This window comes from Nannobrachium achirus, assembly GCF_963921795.1.
Source record: "Nannobrachium achirus genome assembly, chromosome: 6".
NCBI lineage: Eukaryota > Metazoa > Chordata > Actinopteri > Myctophiformes > Myctophidae > Nannobrachium > Nannobrachium achirus.
The window spans coordinates 14,757,620-14,779,654 of record NC_137815.1 but is presented as its reverse complement, the minus strand read 5'-3'; the positions used below and the strand labels follow the sequence as shown (position 1 = coordinate 14,779,654).

At 40.9% G+C, this 22,035-nt stretch overlaps 2 protein-coding genes across 2 annotated transcripts in view; both read left to right on the top strand.

The window, feature by feature from the left end:
* The first annotated feature begins 1,486 nt into the window (after positions 1-1,486).
* On the top strand, positions 1,487-12,421 carry thoc7 (THO complex 7). The gene is made up of 8 exons (XM_080727794.1): positions 1,487-1,512; positions 2,695-2,815; positions 5,075-5,202; positions 5,388-5,474; positions 7,010-7,067; positions 7,179-7,245; positions 7,353-7,425; positions 12,251-12,421. Exons 1-8 carry the CDS (start codon positions 1,494-1,496, stop codon positions 12,310-12,312), a joined length of 615 nt encoding a protein of 204 aa, XP_080583920.1. The 5' UTR covers positions 1,487-1,493; the 3' UTR covers positions 12,313-12,421.
* Positions 12,422-15,538: 3,117 nt separating this feature from the next.
* Positions 15,539-22,035, top strand: part of LOC308286829 (cullin-associated NEDD8-dissociated protein 1-like) — a gene marked incomplete at its 5' end in the record, with an annotated part of 34,838 nt that continues 28,341 nt past the window's right edge. Inside the window, 7 exons of the mRNA XM_080727952.1 lie at positions 15,539-15,606; positions 16,366-16,509; positions 18,569-18,723; positions 20,078-20,201; positions 20,899-20,956; positions 21,264-21,462; positions 21,756-21,861. Of these exons, the coding sequence (XP_080584078.1) occupies positions 15,539-15,606; positions 16,366-16,509; positions 18,569-18,723; positions 20,078-20,201; positions 20,899-20,956; positions 21,264-21,462; positions 21,756-21,861 (854 nt within the window). The remainder of the gene's footprint in view (positions 15,607-16,365; positions 16,510-18,568; positions 18,724-20,077; positions 20,202-20,898; positions 20,957-21,263; positions 21,463-21,755; positions 21,862-22,035) is intronic.

The following is a 22,035-nucleotide window of genomic DNA, read 5'->3' as shown; positions in this document are numbered from 1 at the left end:
TACTTTTCTGATAAATATCTACTGCTGTGTTCTTAAAGGATCTCAATGGAAATACGAATATGATAAGCCTGTCTTACCTGAGTTTCCTTTTAGTTGACCTTGTATCAGTAAACTGTACTGTCATGAAACTGTACCTTATATGCAAAACTTCTAATAATACTCCAATCAATCAATCAATCAATCAATCAATCAATCAATCAATCAATCAATCAATCAATCAAGTTCTATACTGGTTATACACTTTCTTTTATAACTCTCATCATCATCATCATCATCATCATCATCCTTCGACTGTCGTCGAGATCCTAGATGCCACGTCTTTCCATCGGGTCCTGTTGGCCATTACTGCTCCCAGTTCTTGGAATGCAAGTCCTGTGTCCCTGGAGATGGTGTCAGGATATGTATGAGGCCTTGTTTCCTCTGAACGATTGGGGGAGCCGCCATAGCAGGATAACTGATATTACTTGATCCTTGGAGTGGTAGCAGTGACCAGCAAAGATTGCTCTCTGACGTGCTATGTCTATCTATGTTCTACAAGATGCAAAATTAGTGCTTGAAGACTATTTTTTTAACACTCATTGTGAGCTTTGTCTGTGAGCTTGTATGTGTATGGGAGAGTGTTTTCTGCTGGTGTTTCAGTCCGAGTGTATCAAAGGGTGCGTTCGGAAATGCGCACCGGGTGTGGTTAGGGTTAGGGGTTAGGGTTAGGTTTAGGCATAGTTTTACTGAGGTTAAGGTTAGGGTTAGGGTTGAGTTTAGGCATAGTTTTACTGAGGTTAGGGTTAGGATTAGGGTTGGGTTTAGGCACTCACTACACTGAGCACACACCCGGTGCACATTTCCGAACGCACCAGCAGAAAACACTCTCACTATGTGTATATAGGGGTTAAAGTGGTCATTGAACTGATTATGGATACTATTTAGCTCAACCCCCCTCAAGCACTGTCTCCAGGCCCAAGTTTGAGAACCACTGAGACACTAAAATGACAAATTAAAGAATGGACAAATTGTCAAATATTAGAGTAAGAAATTGTGAAAATAGCAGTACATGCTCACAATGCCTCGCAACATGAGGCGTTGTGAGCATGTAGATCTGCTATTTTCACAATAGTACAGTATTATGTAATGCCCCAACTCTTAGTGCTCGTCTAGTAGTCGTCAGGGTGGGGGGGTCCCCAGTTAAAATGTGATTATTTTGGGGGTCGTGGCCTGAAAATGTTGAGAACCACTGAGATGGAGGAGGTGCCGCCATGCCCACTCCCTGTTGTTTATTATTACGTTTATGGAATTAATTAACACAGAATAGTTGTTTTGTTTGGTTTTATTTCATCATTTCATTCATTTATGTCATCTCCGTTATCACACTCCAGTCCAGTTGGCGGCGGTAATGTGGTGAATAGCTGTTTTACCAACCTAACACCAAAGAAGAAGAGTAAGAACTTCCTTCCTGTTGTTTCAATAAAGTTTATTGTTCACTTTGCAGACAACAAAACATGGGAGCTGTAACAGACGGTGAGCCGTTATGGTGCATTTATCATCAGTTTAAGTCCTTTACTGTCTGTAGAGAACAGTGACGAGTGTAATGTCGATCACACTGGTGAAGAGAAACGAAGCAGAGAAACCTTATTATGTTTTATGTTTAGCTGAAGTGACCATGCTAGGTGGCTAACGTTAGCCTCGCAGGGGTAGTAGTAGTAGAGTGGGCACCTGGACATTAGACGCCTCAATGTTAAATTGGCTATTTTATAAAAAACAATGTTAACTAACAATAATAGGGTTAGGAAGTTAGAATTTGGAAAGGTGTCTATAAGTGTAATATTTCTGCTGCAAAACCTATGGCTAGCCAGTCGTTATCTCCATAAACCTAAGAAGTTGAAGGGTAAATTTAGGACTGATAATTGTGTACTGTGCTTGTTCAAATCATGCTTACTTTACATGACTTCAGGACATTTTCCAAATGATGTATCTTTATCCAGGAAGAAGTTAGTAGCCAGTTTAACATTGAGGGGCCCACTCTTCCTGTATCTGTACCTTCTTGCTTGCCTATATTTTATGTCCATCGTTTTGTTACTTTAGCCACACATTATTTGCAACACTAGATTTTATTTTAATCTGTTGAATCTAGGGTTGCAAACTTGCAATACCTCCCATAGGCAGCCGATGCATCAAAACAGTTTTTGTTTTTGCTATCTGATTGTATTAAACAACGTCAAACTCACCAATATTACGGCTGTATGGAAAGCTCAAAGTATCCTCTTTCTATCTGCAAAGTGTTTGTTTCTTAAAAACCCCACCGTATGTTATGAGCTACTTTCTGTCAAGAAATTATGCATGTATCAAAACACTAAGTGTTTGAGTTTGTCACAGTGTACCACCTGGTTCTAAATGTCACATAATACAGGAGACAGCGGGATGTTGTGTTACTGAAGATGAGCGCTTCCAAAGTTCAACACTTAGGAAAAAAAACTATATCTGCTCGGAGTTCTTGACAGAAAGTAGCTCATAACATGTCTATGGTGGATTTTTATGAAACAAACACTTTGCAGATAGAAAGACGATAATTCAAGCGTTCCGTAAGGCTGCAATATTGGTGAGTTTATCTAAATCTAGTGTTGCAATGCGCGGCTACATGCATAGGTGCCCACCCTTCCCTTCAAGTTATTCACTCACTGTTCTCCTCCTTGTGTCGTCTAGACGAAGTGATCAGAAAGCGTCTCCTTATCGACGGCGATGGAGCTGGAGACGACCGACGTATCAACGTCCTCCTCAAGAGCTTCACCAAGTGGTGCAGCTCACCCGGGACCCCCGAGGAAGGGTAAACGCTGGAGACCTTTGAATCAGGGATGGGACGATAATCGCTGTTACCGTTTATCGCGATAAAACACCCCTCACAATAATCGCATTGCGGGGATTTAAATTTAGCGTGAAATTGTCCTCCGTCTCACACTGGGATGAATTATCTTTTGTTGAGCTGCAAATTACGTACCACTTAAACCCTCTATACTTGATAAAAATTACCTGCTGAAGAGTGCATTTGGTATGATTTCACTTCACTCTACACAACTCGATTCTGCAAAAATAGCAGATCTATAAGCTCGGCTTCCCCCCAGAACAGAGATTCTGGGGGTTCAAGTGGTTAACCCGATTCTATAAGTGTCTTTTGAATCCTTTTTGAAAAACCTATGTTTCTATGTCAGCAATCTGGCTAGCCATTGTCAAAGAAAAGGTCCTTTTCACTTAAATGGAGCTCAGTTAGTCTGTTCTTGAGAGACTACTATGTCAGTGGTTCTCAAACTTTTTCATGTGAAGGACCCCCAAAATGATATGTATTCGGCCACGGACCTGCATCTCAAAATATTTAGTTCCAGGGACCACCCGACCCAGAAGCAAAATTTGAGTTACAAACGTTTGCTTTGAAAATACATACTGTATATTCAAAGACTTGCACACATTTTCACGACTTTTTCAAAAATAGCAGATCTACAAGCTCGCAGCGTGGCACTCGGTGCCGCGCTGCGAGCTTGTATATCTGCTATTTTTCACTGGTTAAAGCATTCAATAATTCTATGCCTAAATGGGTTAAGCATATTTTGATTATATTATTATATTGCACAATAATCGTGACACGTAATTTTCATATCGTCCCATCCCTGCATTGAATACGTTGCTTTTATCACGGACATACAAAACGAGCGGTCAATGATATTTGCAGAAAGAACCATCGTAGACCTAGCCCTACGTGCTACATGGTTCATGTCCGGCGCCGCAGCCGAGTGTGATCTACAAGCTCACAACGGTTGCATCTGCGACGTGACGTGAGCTTGTATGTCTGCTGTTCTCCGGAAGTGTCCCACAGATAATGCTAAAGTAAATTCTCGCGGAAACAGGTGGATATCTCTGTATTTGTTTTTGTAAAAGCTTGTAGATCGGCTATCTGTGTACCTTTTTGTGGTGTTTCTACAATTATGTACCTTTTATTGAAGGGATAAACCCCTTGAGATGTATCATCTCGTTTTCGAGGGGGTACTTGTCAAAAAATATACAGAGAGCGTAGTAAACGGAACAGTGCAACAATACATCCATGCATATACGCAGACAAATACAACATACAAAACCAAAGCTCTCCTGTAACTAGTTGGTCCCACGTGCTTGTGTTGTGACTAAATAATAACTATATTTTAACCACTGGAACACAGGTTATTCTATTCCATTTTGTGAAAAGTAACCGTTTTGGACATACAAGGCTTCCACCCGACAGCAACGATATCATGCGTGGTTGTAACTGCCTCAGACAGTCTTGAAAGCTGCGTGCCTCCTTTATAATAATATGTCGCCATCCCGAAATGTTTTCTTGTGTTTGGCAAGAATGTGACACACACATGATGGGAGGCTATAGAGGTGGAATTAACTTTGCCACCAGGCTTTGTGAAAACAGACCGTGCAGTTGTTACAGATGAGGCATACATTTTCTGTTTATTACAAAAATGCTTTATTATCTTCCCACTGTCTTCTGTCCTGTCTTGGTGTCAACCGAACTCACTTCACTTCTCAAAAGTTAAAACCTGTCTTGTCTCATTAACGGTGGTTTAAAAAGTAGCTCATAGGCTACAGTACTTTAGGTTACAGTACACACTGGACAATTTGATATGCAGCAATGTAGTCGGGCCATTCCTATCTTAATACAGTATGTGCTATACCATTCAGCAGCTTTTATCAGTGGGTATAAATGGAGGGTATGCGCATGCATAAAATGAATGGCAAAGTGAGTTTAACGTTGTTTAATGTTGTTTAATGCAATCAGATAGGACTGGATCTATGGGCTGTCAAGGCCAGAAAGTAGTTTTTTGCCACTCTGTAGGTGTTCCCGCATAACTTCCGGGTATGATGATGATGATTCCCTCCATAGTTGTTTTTGATTGACTGACATAAAGGAGGTCTGTGAATGTATACAGTGCAGGAAGCTGTAAATCTGTGTGGGCCCAGATTCAAATGAGTGGACCTGCTGTGTCTTGGAGTTACAAATGGATAAATGAACGCTGACGTATTTCTTTATCATGTGTTTATGTATGTGCAGGTTCACACAATACCAGAGGATGCTTGGCACGTTGGCCCAGTGTGAGTTCTCCATGGGGAAGACGTTGATGGTTTATGACATGAACCTCCGTGAAATGGAGAACTACGAGAAGATATACACAAATATAGGTGGGTTAACAGCTTGTCTGTATAGTTTGTCTTATACTCTACACACACACACACACACACACACTCATTTAGAACTCAATTGAAATGTGAATGAATTGTAATTTTCTGGGAGGCCAATTGTGTCAATGAATATGAGGTAGTTTATGTGTATAACATTCTCACCGCCTTCTGTTTACGCGCTGTAGAAGAAAACATCACATCTGCACACGACAAGATATCAGAATGCAAGAAGGAGATTCAGAGGGCAAAGAGAATACGAAAGAATCGACAAGGTGAGACGAGCGTGGCAGCTTTACAACAACCTCTATCCATATTTGGGGATGACTGTCTATGCAGAATTTCATTCATATCGACCAGCAGTAATGCCTATATACTAACTAATCAGAATCAGAAACACATTATTGCCAAATGCATCACAAGGACACACAAGAATTAATTGTGGTGTTGCAGCACAGCTCAACAGATAAAAAAAAACACAGACAGAACACATTTAAGACAAGAAACTCAGGACATGATATAACCCATAATAAAAACTACAGTGTACGTGAAACATCATTAGAGTCTTTAAAAACATCAGTAGAATTAAAAACTAGCTAAAAAGACACAACCGAACGACGGGGGGTGGTGGAGGAGAGGTCCTTATTCAGGAGGGAAACGGCCCTTGGGGAAAAAGCTATTCAGGTGACGAGTGGTCTTGGTCCCTATGGCACGGAAGCGCCCTCCTGAGGGGACCATTTCCAGGGTGAGAGGGGCTTCCTGATCCTGAGTGGTAAAGGCAAACAATAGAACAATAGAACTGACAGATATGTTAATACAATTACATTCATTTACGTTAACTTAACTTTGAAAACCAGGAGAAGACGACACTTATGCCATATCACAATCTTAATAATTCCAGACGATAATTGTAAATGGCCTGCATTTATATAGCGCGTTTCTCCAAACCGCTTTACGATGCACTTCACATTCACCCATTGCCATTCACACAACGATGGCAGAGGAAGCCATGCAAGGCACCAACCTGTTCATCAGGAGCAACTAAAGCCCCTATCATAGTAGGCACCACGGTGATAAGCTATCCACCGCGGTGTAGTCTTTTTAAGTCATAAAACTACAACATTACGTCATTCCTCGCGGTGAAGAGCTATCCACCGCGAACCCCGACACATCTCTGTTTTTACTATTAGACAGATCGGCCAATCACCCCGTTCACTGATTGGTCGATCTAGACCAGTCAGTCACAGTGATAGGACTTCACCGTGACTGACTATGATGGCCTCCACTTGCCTCCACTATCACCTAAAATTTGCGGTGATAGGCTCTTCACCGCAGACTCTGATAAGGGCTAAAGGGTTCACTTTTGACATGCGGCCAGGATGAGCCGGGAATCGTGTACTTTGGATTCCAAGACAGCCACTCTACCTCCTGAGCCACTGCTGCCCCAAATGGAATTATTTTATGCTTTAGCTATTGAAAAATAGCAGATATACAAGCTCACAGCTGCTATTTGGGAAAAATTGTGGGTTAGCAGATCTTCAAGCTCGCAGAGCGGCACTCGTTGCCGTGCTGTGAGCTTGCAGATCTGCTATTTTTTTATTAGTTAAAGCATAAATAATGGTTAAAGTAATAATGAATGGGTAATCTAGTCTCGTATCACAATGTTGATATTGCCCAGCCCAGCCCTACATCCACTCATGCGAAGTTCTGAATGAAATGATGTTCACTGCTTTACGGTTCACAACTGCGCTACGCATACTAATATTTTCATGTGGTGATTAAATTGTTATGAATACGTCTCGTTTTCCAGAATATGACGCTCTGGCCAAGGTTATTCAGCAGCACCCAGATCGACATGAAACACTAAAGTGAGTTTACCGCCGGCAGATGGGATGGGGTTTGGCAATTTCTTTTTTTTTTTTTTTTTTTTTTTTATAAATGATGTTTGAACTTCTTGTTTGATTTCGTTCTCCCCACAGGCAGTTGGAGGCACTTGACAAGGAACTTCAGCAGCTTTCCAACATGAAAGAGAATGTGGATGCGAAGGTACGGCCAAATGCGTGTGTTTCCTTTCAAGTCCACCTAGCTAAGTTTGTGTTAAGCTGGTGGTAATTGGTTTTCATATTTTATCTCTCTCTCTTTCCTCCATTCAGTTGGAGTTGAGGAAGAAGCAGTTCCATGTCCTCCTCAGTACCATCCAGGAACTACAACAGACACTGGTGGAGAGTGAGTAAACAGAAACATACTATAGCTATCATGTTATAAGGTCACTGTGAGCTACTCCGTTCTGATAAGCCTCTGAAACTTCACGTCTGACTCAAACGACTAAATCCCCGATCTTTCATGGTTCATCGAAACTGCTCCATATGTATTATGTACAAACTTGTCTTCTCTTTGAATAGCATCATCCGCATGATTAAGTCCTAATCAGCGGTCGTCTGCCCCCCAGTCTCGCATTTGTTTGTAACAGATACTCTGTGTACGAGTGACTATGCTAGAAAAATATTAATATCCAGTCAGGGTGAAGTCAACCATTTATTGAAGATTTCAGCAACAGGGAAACAGCAACAGAGAAACAGCATACAGCATACAGAGCTCTGACCTGCCGGCCCGAACTTTGCCCTGTGGGGCAGAAGACCTCCTGAAGTGTCATATAGGACACCTCTTATACACCAAGGTGCTCTCCCTAGATGGAGATACACATGAACATGCTATACTAAGTATCATACAGTATATAATAAGATTGACTGGTTAAATTAGCAATGACCATGTATAGTCACACTTTAGGACAGATTATATGCTGACACAGAGAGGTAGAAGTCACAGTCCATGGATGTCAGCTATTGGATTGACAGCTGCAGGTACATGTAAAGTAGCCTACTTTGGATTGTGAGATTTTCTTTAACTACATACACATATTTGTTACTCTATAAATATTTCTACCACATGACACAACGTCATGTATCGCGAGCTTTGACCAGCAGTATTATCCTACTCGCAGGAATTCCAACCAAAAAGCAGCAAGGCGTTGCGTTTATTAAGTTACAAACAAAGCTGTGGCAGCAGAGAGGAATGTGACTGGCAAGTCACTTTTAGAGTGAGACCAAATGCGTTTATAAAAGACTTGAATATTATCAATTTGTTGACAAGCTTAAATTCTGCAACCTTTACATTAAAGATGGTCTTGTTCTGACCGACTTAAAATGCAGGCTTCATTCACAGGTGAGCATGTCTGCTAAAGAATACACTGAAAACACTAATGTGGTTAAGATCTATCGATACATCCAACATTATGCCATCCTAGACCTAGACCAAATTAACGTGGAAACATCTAAATCAAAATATTCAAACTATTTGCCTTAAACTCAGTAGCTTTATTAGTTCATAATCAAATTCATGTGTGCATTGTGACAGTGGTCACAATGCAGTATTCACAAGACAGTATTCTTTTGGAAAAGTTGAGTAGGGGGTATCTCTGATTACTGGCCAAAACGCTTTTATCCTGTGGTTTTAGAGTAACCAGAAAATGCAACACATAAAGCATGGTGTTGCGTGTGTGTGTGTCCATGTACCGTAAATCTGCTACCGCAATTAGTATTATTGTGTGCCATTGAAGTGGCACAACTGTTTTCGATGTCTGTTATTGTAGAAGTCGCTTCAAATGACCGTGAGACTGGCATGTTCATTGTGTTGTGATGAAGTCCAAGTGACTTTTTTTAATATGCAAATATTTGCATGTAAAAGCCTTGAACTCAATAATCCAGTCACCAACGCCAGACCCAGCACCGTCCCAAGGCCATGTTCTTTCTTTTTTTTTGCAAAGTGTCCAAAGCAGAACACACAACCACATGCAGGGAGGGTTCGTTAAAGCTCTAGCCTGGAACTTGTTTCAATGAATAAAACATAATTTTAACCAGATAAATGACAAATCTGTATGGAGGATAGCGGTATGTTAATGTATAACTAGCACATCTGCTGTGGTTGGAAAAGGTCTGCCTTCTCTTCCAAAGAAAGAATGAGAAATGTGTGGTAGGACGAGGACACCTACTGGTTGACAAGTAGTAGTGCCTCATGGTTCACACTGGCAGCTACAACACTGCAAGCTAACATTATTTTTATTCTTCTTTTTCCCCCCATTTTTTAAAAATATTGTTATTGTTTTTTTTTAATGAGACATAAAAAAACACAAACACACACAGCTCATGCAGATAGATTCTTGACTACGATGTTTACATTTTCACACATTTGGTTCAGGTTCATGGGGGTATACAGTATGGTTCATAGGGGTATATATTATGTTACAGTTAGTTTGGGTAACTCAGTTAGATTGGGGTAGGAGTGCTCGTTTTGTAGTTCACCACACCCCCCTACCACCACCTGATCAATTCACTTTGATAGTCACTTATCAACACACCTGTGTAATTCTGCGTAATCACCACAAGATGGCCCGTCTTTGTTTACCTACCAGCCTAGCTCAACTGTGTTTATCCATTAGCTTACTATGCCTAACCCTAACAAAGCCACCGCTTGCTCCGCCTCACGCCACTCAACGAGCGCTCCTGGTCTCAATCTAACTGAATCTCAAACTAACTGACATATGTACAGCATTCAGTATGGGGTTACAGATAGTTACATAGTGTTCAACAGTGGTAATTGTAATTAAATGTTATTTTTTTATGTACCATTTATTTTCAATGGATACCAGCAACATGAAGATACAAAGATACATCGGACTTGTAGCTGTTACAAAAGCTACAACAGCTGCAAAGTTACAAAAAAGAAGTCTAGCTAGTTTCAGCTTCATCTACAAAGATGCAAACTACATTATACTGTATGTTGTGTAGCTTTGTATCTTTGTATCAGCTAGTGTGAACCCAGTAATAGATGTTTGGTCTTCGATGCAGTAGACTGGGGATCTAGGGTGTTGCAGTTACATGTATTCATCAGGAGAGGCTGTAAAATGTACAGATTGCAACTTAACAAACCCTTCTAAACGGGTCTGGTTTTGGGACATTATTCACTTTGTGCAGATCATTCTGTGCTAAAACTAAATAACATTTTGTTTGGCTCAGGACCAGCAGGAATGTAGAAGCCTAGCTTGACGATGATGGAACCGCAAATGCTATTTTCGATCATGCAGTTTATTTTTTAATCTACATATTTTCACTTTTCCAAAGAAACGCTATTTTACAAGGTTGTCTCATTGACTGCGCGGCCCCCGATACCATAATTTTGGCATACAGTTACGCAAGTAAGAAAGGATGATTAAAAGTTTCAATCAGACTATGATGAATTTCCGTGAGCAGTAATGAACTGATCAGTAATGTCATTTACCCCTCGAATAGTTTGCTGTTTGAGGGAGTTGAGGGTTTTATTGGTTGTGTCCCGTCCCGACCTGACTGCTACTTGGAATACTGCAATTATGATTCCAACATGGATGAGAAGCGCTTAACTAAATGTTAAAGGAGCTATAGTCAACTTTTTCTTGAAAAACGGATGCTAAAATAAAAATGTTTCGAAAATATTTTATAAAAAAATAAGCTTCATATATGTGTTTCAATTCAAAAATGACCACAAAAAAAGCGTAACATAATGATAAAATAATCATTTTGGCCATTGTCGGGCCGACACTTTGTTTACATTCTAGTCTATTCTTTGATAGAAGGTAAACAAAGTGTCGGTCATTTTTGAATAGAAACACATATTTGAAGCTTATTTTTTTATAAAATATTTTCGAAACATCCGTTTTTCAAGAAAAAGTTGACTAGCTCCTTTAATGTGGAAATGGGCTTTGCTGTTCAGATGCATGTTCTCAATTCCCGCTGCTATCTCAATTGCACAATAATCCACAAGTTCAGCAACAAACCAAGTTCACAATACTTAAAAAGTATTTAAAAGGTTGTCAAATGTAATGCAAATTTGCAGTGTGTATACAATTTTCAGATGGTCTCATGGGGAAATAAAAAAACAACATTTAAGCATATTTGATTAATTTGTTGTTGTTAGTATTAGACAATTCACTTGACTTATTTCTGTAGGCTCCTAGATGGAGCATAGGGCTGCAATAACACCCCATTTTGGGCAGTTTTCTTCAGCTGGGCCCACAATAGTCTGGTTGTCTTTGCCACACTCTGGACTGATCTTCTCCAGGTCTGTTTGGACCTCCCCTCTTTTGCTTTGCCCTGTGGATTTGAGTCCAGTGCTTGACTTGTCAGTTTGTTTTGGGATGGTGTGTCCAATCCACCCCCACTTCTCTTCACGTTTGGGCTGGTGGACTTTTGGTTGCTTCTCTCTCCAACAGGCTGGCGTTTGCGTTATTTTATCGGACCACCCGATGATCAGGATGTGTCTTAGGCATTTGATAACAAAAGTCTGGAGTTTGTTGCTGGTTTGGTATTGGTCACTCTCCATGTCTCTGATCCATAGAGGAGAACTGACTTGGAACACTTTAGACTGTGCTATTTATAGACGTTTTACATCACGTGATGTTACCTTCATTGATACAGACGTATATTCATCAGGCTCGGTCATAGGGCTGTCACGATCATGACATTTTACATGACGATTAATTGTCACTCAAATAATTGCGATTACCGATTTAATTGTGTTTTTGTCGTTGACAGGCTTTGAAGTTGCACATGGTAGATATAACACATAACCTAATTATACAAAGAAATTACTGACATATTTGACAACTTTATACTTAAAAAAGAACATTGATAGTCGAAATAGCCGATCTAATAGCTTGCGACGCGTTGAGCTTGTAGATCGGCTATTTCCACTATTTTTTACTTTAAAAAAAAGATGACGATTATGAAACATAATCACGATTATGTCAAATCATTGCGATTAGACGATTACGTCATGAACCTTCTTGGTTTAAGTTATGATTTCCTGTTACTTTGCTTTTTTTGGTTCAAGTAATGGGGAAGTGGGCATCTGTTGCATTCTTGGTCCTCCAGAAACATTTGGTTGATAGCTCCCAGAATGTGATCATGGAAGGATAGAAATAGAATGACCTTGCTGTTAATTGTTTTGTTCTATTTTCTAGATGATGAGAAATCAGACAGCGATGAAAACAACCAGGAAGTCTCCATGGAGAATGGTGAATGAATGTCTGGCAGAACTCCATGAAACAAATCAGGACTTTGTTTTTGCCCGTTTGTTTTTATATGTCATGTGTATTTTTATTTCAATTTTCTGAATAAAGTTAACGCAAACAAATGTGATTAAGTGGTGAGATGTGACATTCTCGTGGTGCGATTACATTATTTGTGAAAAGCTGGTGTTTTACGGAATTGATGTCCTTCAGGACTCTAGACCAGGGGTTTTCAAAGTGGGTGACGGGGCACCCTGGGGTGCCGTGATGGCAGTCCAGGGGTGCCATAATATTTGGAATTTATTTGGACCAAAATGTCAATTATCTCAACGTTTTCCTCGCAACATAATCACTAAAATATCGTCACTGTCGGGCAGAAGCCTTATCTCCAAGTTTCAAATGTGTACGTATTTTGGTAAAGCAAAGCCCTGCTTCATCATACAAGACTGTCGCACAAAACTAGTGAAAACAGCCGATCTACAAGCACACAACGCCTCGCGATGTTGTGTGCTTGTAGATCTGCTGTTTTCACTAGTTTAGTACATTTTATAGATGATAAATACAAGTTTTCCACCCGACAACAACGATATGCTATAAATATAAGGTGCTGGGAGTGAAAATTATATTGTAGGGGTGCCTCGGATTAAAAAAATATTTATGGGGTGCCCTGAGACAAAAAGGTTTGGGAACCCCTGGTCTAGACTAGTGCCTTCTCTGTTATTGTGGGTATTCGCTGAGGACAGCCGATCGACAAGCTTTGCTATTTTCTGCGAAAGGTTGCCGCACCAAACAAGATGCTGGGTTTTAATGGTCTCCAATTGTAGACCTCAAGTCAATCTTTTTGCTGTGTAGCTTCATTATTGCTGTCCAACAACAAATCAGAACCTGATCATGTAGGTCTTCAAAAGATGAGACAGAAATGGTTTACTCAAGGCCTACCATTCAAACGGTTCTTGCCAAATGGAAGTATTTTTTATACCCTTTATAACCCTCCATTGCCAAATTATATTGAAAATGACAGGGACCATTAGGGTGCCCACATGCTGGTTGGCCATCTGTGATGGCCCTTCAAGGTCAATTTGATGTCTTAGGAGTCCTAATCCATTTTGGCTTCTGAGGCTACAGTATATATGTGTGGCCCTCTTTAACCCATTTAGACCTGAGGCAGATTCTAAAAACGTTATACTGTACATAACAATAACAACCCCCAAAGGGTCCAGTTCCTGTATTGAAAGGTATAGTTACGTATAGGGGTTTCGGACTAAATGGGATACACACATGAAATCCTAGCATCCCTATTGAACCTTGAGTAAAAATAAATAGAGGAACCTTTGCAATAGCAGATTGCTTGCTTAAAAGGCTGTGACAGGTTGTGGGCTTCTAGTACTTGAGGTAACACATTATATAGGGTTTAGAATGACGTGGTTAATGGGGGCGAGATTTTGTTTTTACACACCATTATAATGTTCTTATTTTGATCATATAAGACCCTATTACTGAATGTCAGTCTCCAGAATATGATTTACTATATAAAAAGGAATGGTTGAATGAAGTTATGGCAGTAGCCATGATGCACCACCAGGTGGCATCTGTTCTCAATCTAAGTTCTATCAGAGCACCACTAACATCCAAGAATAGTCTATGCTAAGAATCTATTTTAGCTCAACGAGACCATGAAGGATTATCAGCTATTTGAATCTTTCTCTCTGGATTGGTTTTAAGTGGCTGATTGATTTGATTGATTGCTTAATTGTGAATAATTAATTCATTATTCATAATTCATTTCAAATTCACACAATCCAGAAAGTGCAAAAGTAGCCTATATTAAGTTTGTTGTTGCTATGTGTTCGCATGTTCTTGTCCACAGAGATGCTATTTTAGGCCTATTAGCGAGTTTATGTGGTATCTTAAAGTATTACAGCTTAGTTTAAGCACTTATTAATGCATTGCACACACACACACAGACACGCACACGCTGACTGGACTGGGTTCATGGCAGCTCTGATCTCGTAGGCTACTTGTCACTCACACTGGATAGGAGCCAAATATGCCTATAAATTGTAAATGTGTTTATTCATCTGATAGATAATTAGCCTATGTTGGAAATAATTGGGCATTACCCATTGTATTAAACTGGGCCATAATTATTTTAGTCTGATCTGCTAATTTGTCTGTAATATTTAATAGGAGAAGCTGAAGCAGTTTTAGCTTTCTTTTCTCCCCGACAAGACTTGACAATTAACTTTCAATAATACTTCTATTCCAGAGAAATGAAAGTGAAACTGGTAGCTTACCCTTAGGCCTAAAATTAAAAATAGCAGATATACAAGCTGAAAATGTGTGCAAATATTTAAATATATGTATTTTTAAAGTGGGGGTCCCTGGAACGAAATATTTTGATATGGGGGTCCTTGAATTAAAAAGTTTGAGCACCACTGACATAGAAACATAGGTTTTTCAAAAAAACGTTGAAGGATTTAAAAGACACTCAAAATATTCAAGGACTTGCACACATTTTCACGATTTTTCAAAAATAGCAGATCTACAAGCTTGCTTGTAGATCTGCTATTTTTTAATGGTTAAAGCATAAAATAATGGTTAAAATCTAAAGTGACACAGATTTGCGTTCAGGCCTAAATGGCTTTTAGACCAACAGAGTGTCCTTCTCCCAAGATGAGGTTCCACACTCTCAGACTCAGTAGGGTGAATATTGACCACACTGCATGATTCTTTCTAAGGTCAGCATGATATTCAAGGTTCTGCCTTCATGGATAAACATGAATGATTAGCAACACATTTTTATGAGGCGAAGAAAAAATAAACAGACACGTCAATAATATACCAAAATTCCTTGGTAGGCTACTTTCTTTTCCCTCCCTTCATGTGCAAGATTTTTCAACAGTGTTCAAAAATAGCAGATCTAGCCAAAGTATAAAGTAGGAATAAAGTTGTTAAACAGAGACTGTGGTGCTACATCAACACATTGGGCTGGGGACCCCCCCTTAAGGACCCCTGGCGGTCCGCAGACCCCACTTTGAGAACCACTGACATGGGCTGTTCTCCATGTCTATTTTTATGTTGTCCAACAAGTGTCAGGTTCCCAACTACTTTGTCAGTGAACTGCTGTCCCCCCAAGCTGCAGCCTCGCCATGTTGTCTGACTGAAATACATGCTTTATCATATCTTTATTTAAACATCAAATCATTACTTGTTAGCTGTGACAGTTGAAAAACCACCAAGATGTCCAATGTGTCTTTCTACATCTCCAACCTGTTGGAGAAAATGACATCAACAGACAAAGATTTTAGGTAAGCAATGATAAAGCAACTCGTCCGCATGACACAGTGAGATGACACTTTTTGACAGTCATAATAGTGACTCATAACCTACATAATACATTGTAGTGTTTAGAAGGGGCACACACAGTTGAGAATATTATGTCAGTATCTTCCTGTTCTTCACTGATTGCGTGTGTGTGTGATTAATAACTGATAATGTGGAGTTCATGTGAGATAATCTGTCTTTATTTTTCAGACCACACATTATGTTTTGATATTTTTAATTCTTAATCTTGTTATTTAAAATTCACGGGAAATCATTTCACCTACTCTTTTACAGAAACTAACTACAAACCTTTGATGTGAAACTAAAGTGAAGTTGCTGTTGTGTGGTGACAGAGGCATGTCTTTTACGTGTAAACCCCAGGACAAAAATCCACTCGTCCTAGACAATTCGCCCTCCTGGCCCCCAAACTGTGGAATATACTCCCTGTCGCACTTAGAACAACAGACTCACTAGCTTCCGCTGTGGCCTAAAGACTCACCTCTTCAGACTCCACCTAAGCCCAATGCACTTACTGTAGCACTCGCCTACCTTCAATGACCATACATGAAAGATAGATAGCATTTTTTATTTTTTTCTAGATTGATATTTCTATGCATTTGATGTATTGATGTTGATGTATTACCTTGCTTATTGTATTGATGTATTGATGATGTGTGACCTATTGTAAATCGCTCTGGATTAAGAGCGTCTGCTAAATGCCTAAACTTTAAACTGTACTGCAGGTTCATGGCGACCAACGACCTGATGCTGGAGCTGCAGAAGGACAGCATCAAACTGGACGAGGACAGTGAGAGGAAGGTGGTCTCCATGCTGCTCAAACTGCTGGAGGACAAGAACGGGGAAGTGCAAAACCTGGCTGTCAAATGGTACACTGCTTAACGTCCTCTCTGTTCATTTGACTCCATTTAGTTGCATTTGTGCACTGTCAGAGTTATAGAGAAGAACCTGCAGATTGCACACCATCTCCACTGGCATGTTGCCTGTGGTTATTCGAGGAGATTTGTTGCCTACATCTTGAAAAGTGTTGATTTGTGGAGATTATCTTGTTGAGCAAAACGTGAATATCATAGGCCTTTCTTTGTTTGCTGCACTGCTTACGTATATGTTTAAAACCCAATACAAAAAGTCCAATAAGAACCCATGATGGAGGTAACTTCCGGCTGACCTCATCATGTTATTGCTCTATTGCACACAGAATATAATTACACCAAGATGTCACTTTACCTTTCTCAACCCTTCAAGTGGTGTACACGAGAAAACCCAACACACACTGTGTCAGCAGTTGCTTTCCTTATGCCTGGGCACCTGCAGTTTTTTCCAGCATTACTGTTGTGTGCATGCATGCTACAGTATGTTTTTTATGACATTCTATAGTCTATACTGTAATAGTTACTGTCTGTTCTTGGAAGACAAAATGATGATGACACTTAGAGATGGGATCGTTAACGGTACATATACGGTAGGAATTGAGGGCTGATCCTGAGCAAACGCAGAGCTTGAGAAACCTCTCAGATATAGGGATTGGACGATATGAAAGTTTCATATCACAATTTTTGTGACAAAAGAAATCGCGATTTACGATATTATCGCGATAATCAAAATCCATTATTCTGGGGCAGAACATTTGCCAAAAAATAGCCGATACAAGCTCACAACGCGGCACGTGTATTTTTTGGCAAAGACATTTGATAGCGAGTGAAAAAAAGACTTGTATCAAGTACGTATATTATAAGTACCTTTTACCAATTATAGAGGGTTTTAGTGCTACCGGATATGCAGCTCGGCAAATAAAAGGTGAATTGATCCCAGTGCATGACGGAGGACGATATCACGATATATTAAATCTTCACGATACGATTATCGTGAGTGTTTTTTACCGCGATAAACAATCATTATCGTCACATCCCTACTCAGATACACCGTATGACTGCAAGGGTTTCTATGCAGGGGCGTCACACCAAATTCTGGGCCTGGGTACAAGGATTCACTGTGGGCCCCCCATGAATGTTAACTATTGAAAAATAGCAGATATACAAGCTCACAGCGCGGCACCGAGTGCCGCGCTGCAAGCTTGTAGATCTGCTATTTTTGAAAAATTGTGAAAAGGTGTGCAAGAAACCCATGTTTCCATGTCAGTGATGCTCAAACTTTTTCATGAAGGACCCCCAAAATGATATGAATTTGGCCACGGACCCCCATCTCAAAATATTCAGTTCCAGGGACCCCCCCCCCCCCCCCCCCCGGAAACAAAATTTGAGTTACAAACGTTCGCTTAAAAAAATACATATTCAAACATTTGCACACATTTTCACGACTTTTCAAAAATAGCAGATCTACAGGCTCGCAGCGCGGCACTCTGTGCCGCGCTGTGAGCTTGTATATCTGCTATTTTTCCAATAACCTCGCCTACCAGGCTTTCTCCCGGGAGAGAGCCTGGTGTTCGTTCACAACAGACCGCCTAAAGCGCGGAAACCACTAGAAGAAGCGGCGTCGCTTTGATTTGGTTCCCCCTGTTTGTTTCCCCAATCCCTTTTAAAATGCTGGAGTAGCCTACGTAGTCTTGCCAGTCGCTACGAGTTGGATTAAAAGATGCACATACCAAACGAATTTTTCGAAAGCAAAACTACGCCTCATCAAGGTGTTTATTAGGTCGGCCCTAAAAGTATGTCCTTGGGTGCAGGGGAATATTTTGGGTTAAAACTGAATCCGGTTTATAGTTCTGGCCAAAGTGTAGTCCGTCTATGGACTACAACATGACGTAAAGTGGTTTCCGCTCCCGACCGGATCAAACCCCGTAAAGTGAAGTGATCCCAGACTAATTTTTCAATAGCTAAAGTTATTAGGGCCCCTCCACCTTTGGGCCCTGGTAACTCAGTCCCACTTTCCTACCCCTTGTGACGCCCCTTGTTTCTATGTGCTGTGCAGCCTGGCGCCTCTGGTGAGCAAGGTGAAGGAGTACCAGGTGGAGGCCATGGTGGACACGTTGTGCGCCAACATGCTCTCTGACAAGGAGCAGCTCAGAGACATCTCCAGCATGGGATTGAAGACCGTCATCGCACAGCTTCCACCTGCTTCATCTGGTTAGTTCTAGGGCTGTCACGATATGACATTTTACATGACGATTAATTGTCACTCAAATAATTGCGATTAACGATTAAATTGTGTTTTTGTCGTTGATAATTACATTTCTGTTTGGCTTTTAGGCTTTGAAGATGCACATAGTAGATATGACACATAACCTAAATATGCAAAGAAATTACTGACATATTTGACAACTTACTACTTAAAAAAAATAACATTGATAGTGGAAATAGCCGATCTACAAGCTCAACGCGTCGCATCGCGACGCGTTGTGAGCTTGTAGATCTGCTATTTCCACTAGAAATCTATTTCCACTATTTTTTAACGAACTAAAACAATAATAATTCAGGATTCCAATTCAAAAATACCAAAAATATTTTTGCTTTTCTTTTCTTTTTTGCTGCCCTAAGGCAAGGGTTTTCAACCGGTGGTCCGCAAAGGTATTGTAGGTGGTCCCTGGCCATCCATTCAGATTTAATTATTTAAATAAAAGGTACTTTTATTTGCTGCTCTTCTTTCTTGTTTGCTTGTGAATAATAATATTTTGAGAGAGGACTCGGGCTGTCCTGCTTGGCCCAGGGAAAGAAAACACTTTCCCTGGGCCTGCATTCAAGGCTGTATCCAACAAAAATGTGCTTCCTGCTAAATGATATCCCTGCTCTTTACTGGTAATAAACTGCTTTGAAAACGGACACTATTGTGTCGGTGGGCCTATGATGGACCCACCCGACAATATAGTGGTGGTCCCCATCGGGGATGTGCAGAGAATGTTAGAGAGGCAGGGGCTGACATTTCTAAAAGGGCCTTTGGTGGAAATATTGAAAATAGCAGACCTCCAAGCTCACAACGCGTCGCAGCACGTTGCGTTGTGAGCTTGGAGGTCCTGCACAGAGAGGGCAATTCTTTCAACGTAAGATGCTGCATTCAAGTTCAGGAGAGTTTGGACAAGGCAATTCTCTTAAATGCTGCCATCAGGTATGACATGGAAAGGGGTGCATTTGCATTTTTTTCATCACCATAGTAAAAACAGCATTCATGGTCTGGAGAGGGAACTTTTTACAGACAGATAAAAGGGCAGGGGCTCAAAACCTTGCTTAGCCTCTAAGTTCGATGTCTTCGATGCTTCTAACAGTAATGAGACAGTCCAGGCTGAGGCAGCAATACTTCCCAGAAATGCTCCCTACCTAGAAAGCTTTGTTCCAAACCAAAATGCTCCCTATGTACCTAGGAAGCTTTGTTCAAAATGCTCGCTAGGAAGCTTTGTTCCAAATGCTCCCTAGGAAGCTTTGTTCAAAAATGATCCCTACCTAGGAAGCTTTGTTCCAAACCAGCCATGTCCACATGTGTTGCCAGGTGTGACCTTGACGGTCAGCGTGTGTAAGAAGATCACCTGCCAGCTGATCGGTGCCATGGGGAAACAGGAGGACGTGTCAGTGCAGCTGGAAGCCTTGGACATCCTGTCAGACATGTTGGGGAGGTAACGTTTACATTTAGCTTTATTTATTGTCTCCGCCAACTGGCCGTGTGTCTGCGAGCAGATAATCTCCAGCACCGTTGGTCCGATTGGCGTTAAAGCTTTGCACAAACACTCCCAACATAGCGCCGCCCATGGCTGCTGTGGTGACTACGTGTTGCGTTCTGTCGGTTGTTTGGTGTTTGTTGGTTTTTTGTTTTTATGTTATATGTGAAAAAATGATTTGAATGCAAAAATGTAGTATGCCAAAGCAAATTCCTATGTGTATTACACAATGGTTAATAAAGAAATCTGAATCTGAATCTGAATCTGAAGGAAGGAACCTCTGACCCAAATGACCCCACTTGTGCCTGGAGGTGCAGCCAGTTAGTGTACTGATCCCTACAGTATGCTCCTTTTGAGTCATTATAGGGGTTTGAATGTGACCTCCATTATGTTTTACATGTCTCCCCTCTCTCTACCCTTGTCTCCTGTTTAAATTAAGCATAAAATGACAATGAATATCGTCACATTGTTGGCAGAAACCTCGTATCTCCAAGTTTCAAATTAGCTGATCTAAACACCTCGCACCGCTTTGATGTTGTTTCTTTTAACTCACCTGCAAGTATTATTATTTACCTCTGGCCTTGAAACCTCTTGAACTTTTTGCATCTCTTCAGTATGAATGATGTTCAAAGAGTTCTTTTGACTTTTCCTCCAGGTTGAGTGGTTCCCTTGTCAGCTTCCACGGCTCTCTCCTCTCAAGTTTATTGGCTCAGGTAAGTGTGTAAAAACTAGACCTATGCTCCCAGTGCCAAGGAGGCAGCTTGTCCGTAAAGTGTTTTAGTGCCGGACACTTCCCCTTTTAGCAAAAAGTTAAATTTAACATGTTTTGCAATGACAAAGAAACAAAGAAACAAACTAACTAACGTGATGTTAAGTAAAAGCAATTGTGTGCAGCATATTGTGTGCAGGCCTCTGTGTTTTTTCACAGTCTAAGGACACAAGCTTCATCTTCAGTTTAATATGATTTCATATATTCAGTGCTACTTCTTTATTCATTTGAATGAATGTGCATTCCCTCAGTTAACCAGCTCCAGAATGGCGGTGCGGAAGCGTTCCATCTTGGCCCTGGGTCACCTGGTGCCTTGCTGTAGCCCCGCCCTCTTCTCCCAGCTCACTGAACACCTATTGGTTGAGCTGGCCAAGGCCCCGCCCACGTCTCTGACGCGGACCTACATTCAGTGCCTGGCGACTGTCAGTCGACAGGGAGGCCATCGCGTTGGTCAGATCTGTCGCTCCATATATACATTTCCATTTGTTAGACTGTTTCAGATTTGTTTTAAAATAGCAATTTAAAAACAATTAACAGCAATTAATACAACTTTTTATGATTTTTGGACTTTGTGTCATACTTACATTATACCTAGTCCCATTTCAAAAACAACCGTTGCACCCTAAATGGTAAGTGTGTTTGATTTTGAGTTTGGTGTGTGTGTGTGTGTGTGTGTGTGTGTGTGTGTGTGTGTGTGTGTGTGCACGTGTGCGTGCGTGTGCGTGCGTGCGTGCGTGTCACAGGTGAACACCTTGAGAAGCTGATACCCATGGTGGTGAAATTCACCAGTGTGGAAGATGATGAGCTTAGAGAATACTGCTTCCAAGCTTTTGAAGCCTTCATACGCAGGTACGCGAACTCACGCACGCACGCACGCACGCACGCACGCACGCACGCACGCACGCACGCACGCACGCACGCACGCACACACAATGTGAAAGGTCTGATGTCAGTTTTGGCAGGTAGGATGCTGGCAGGGGATTGAGTTACAAAAAAAAACAGTAGTTAATGTGTGGATTAACA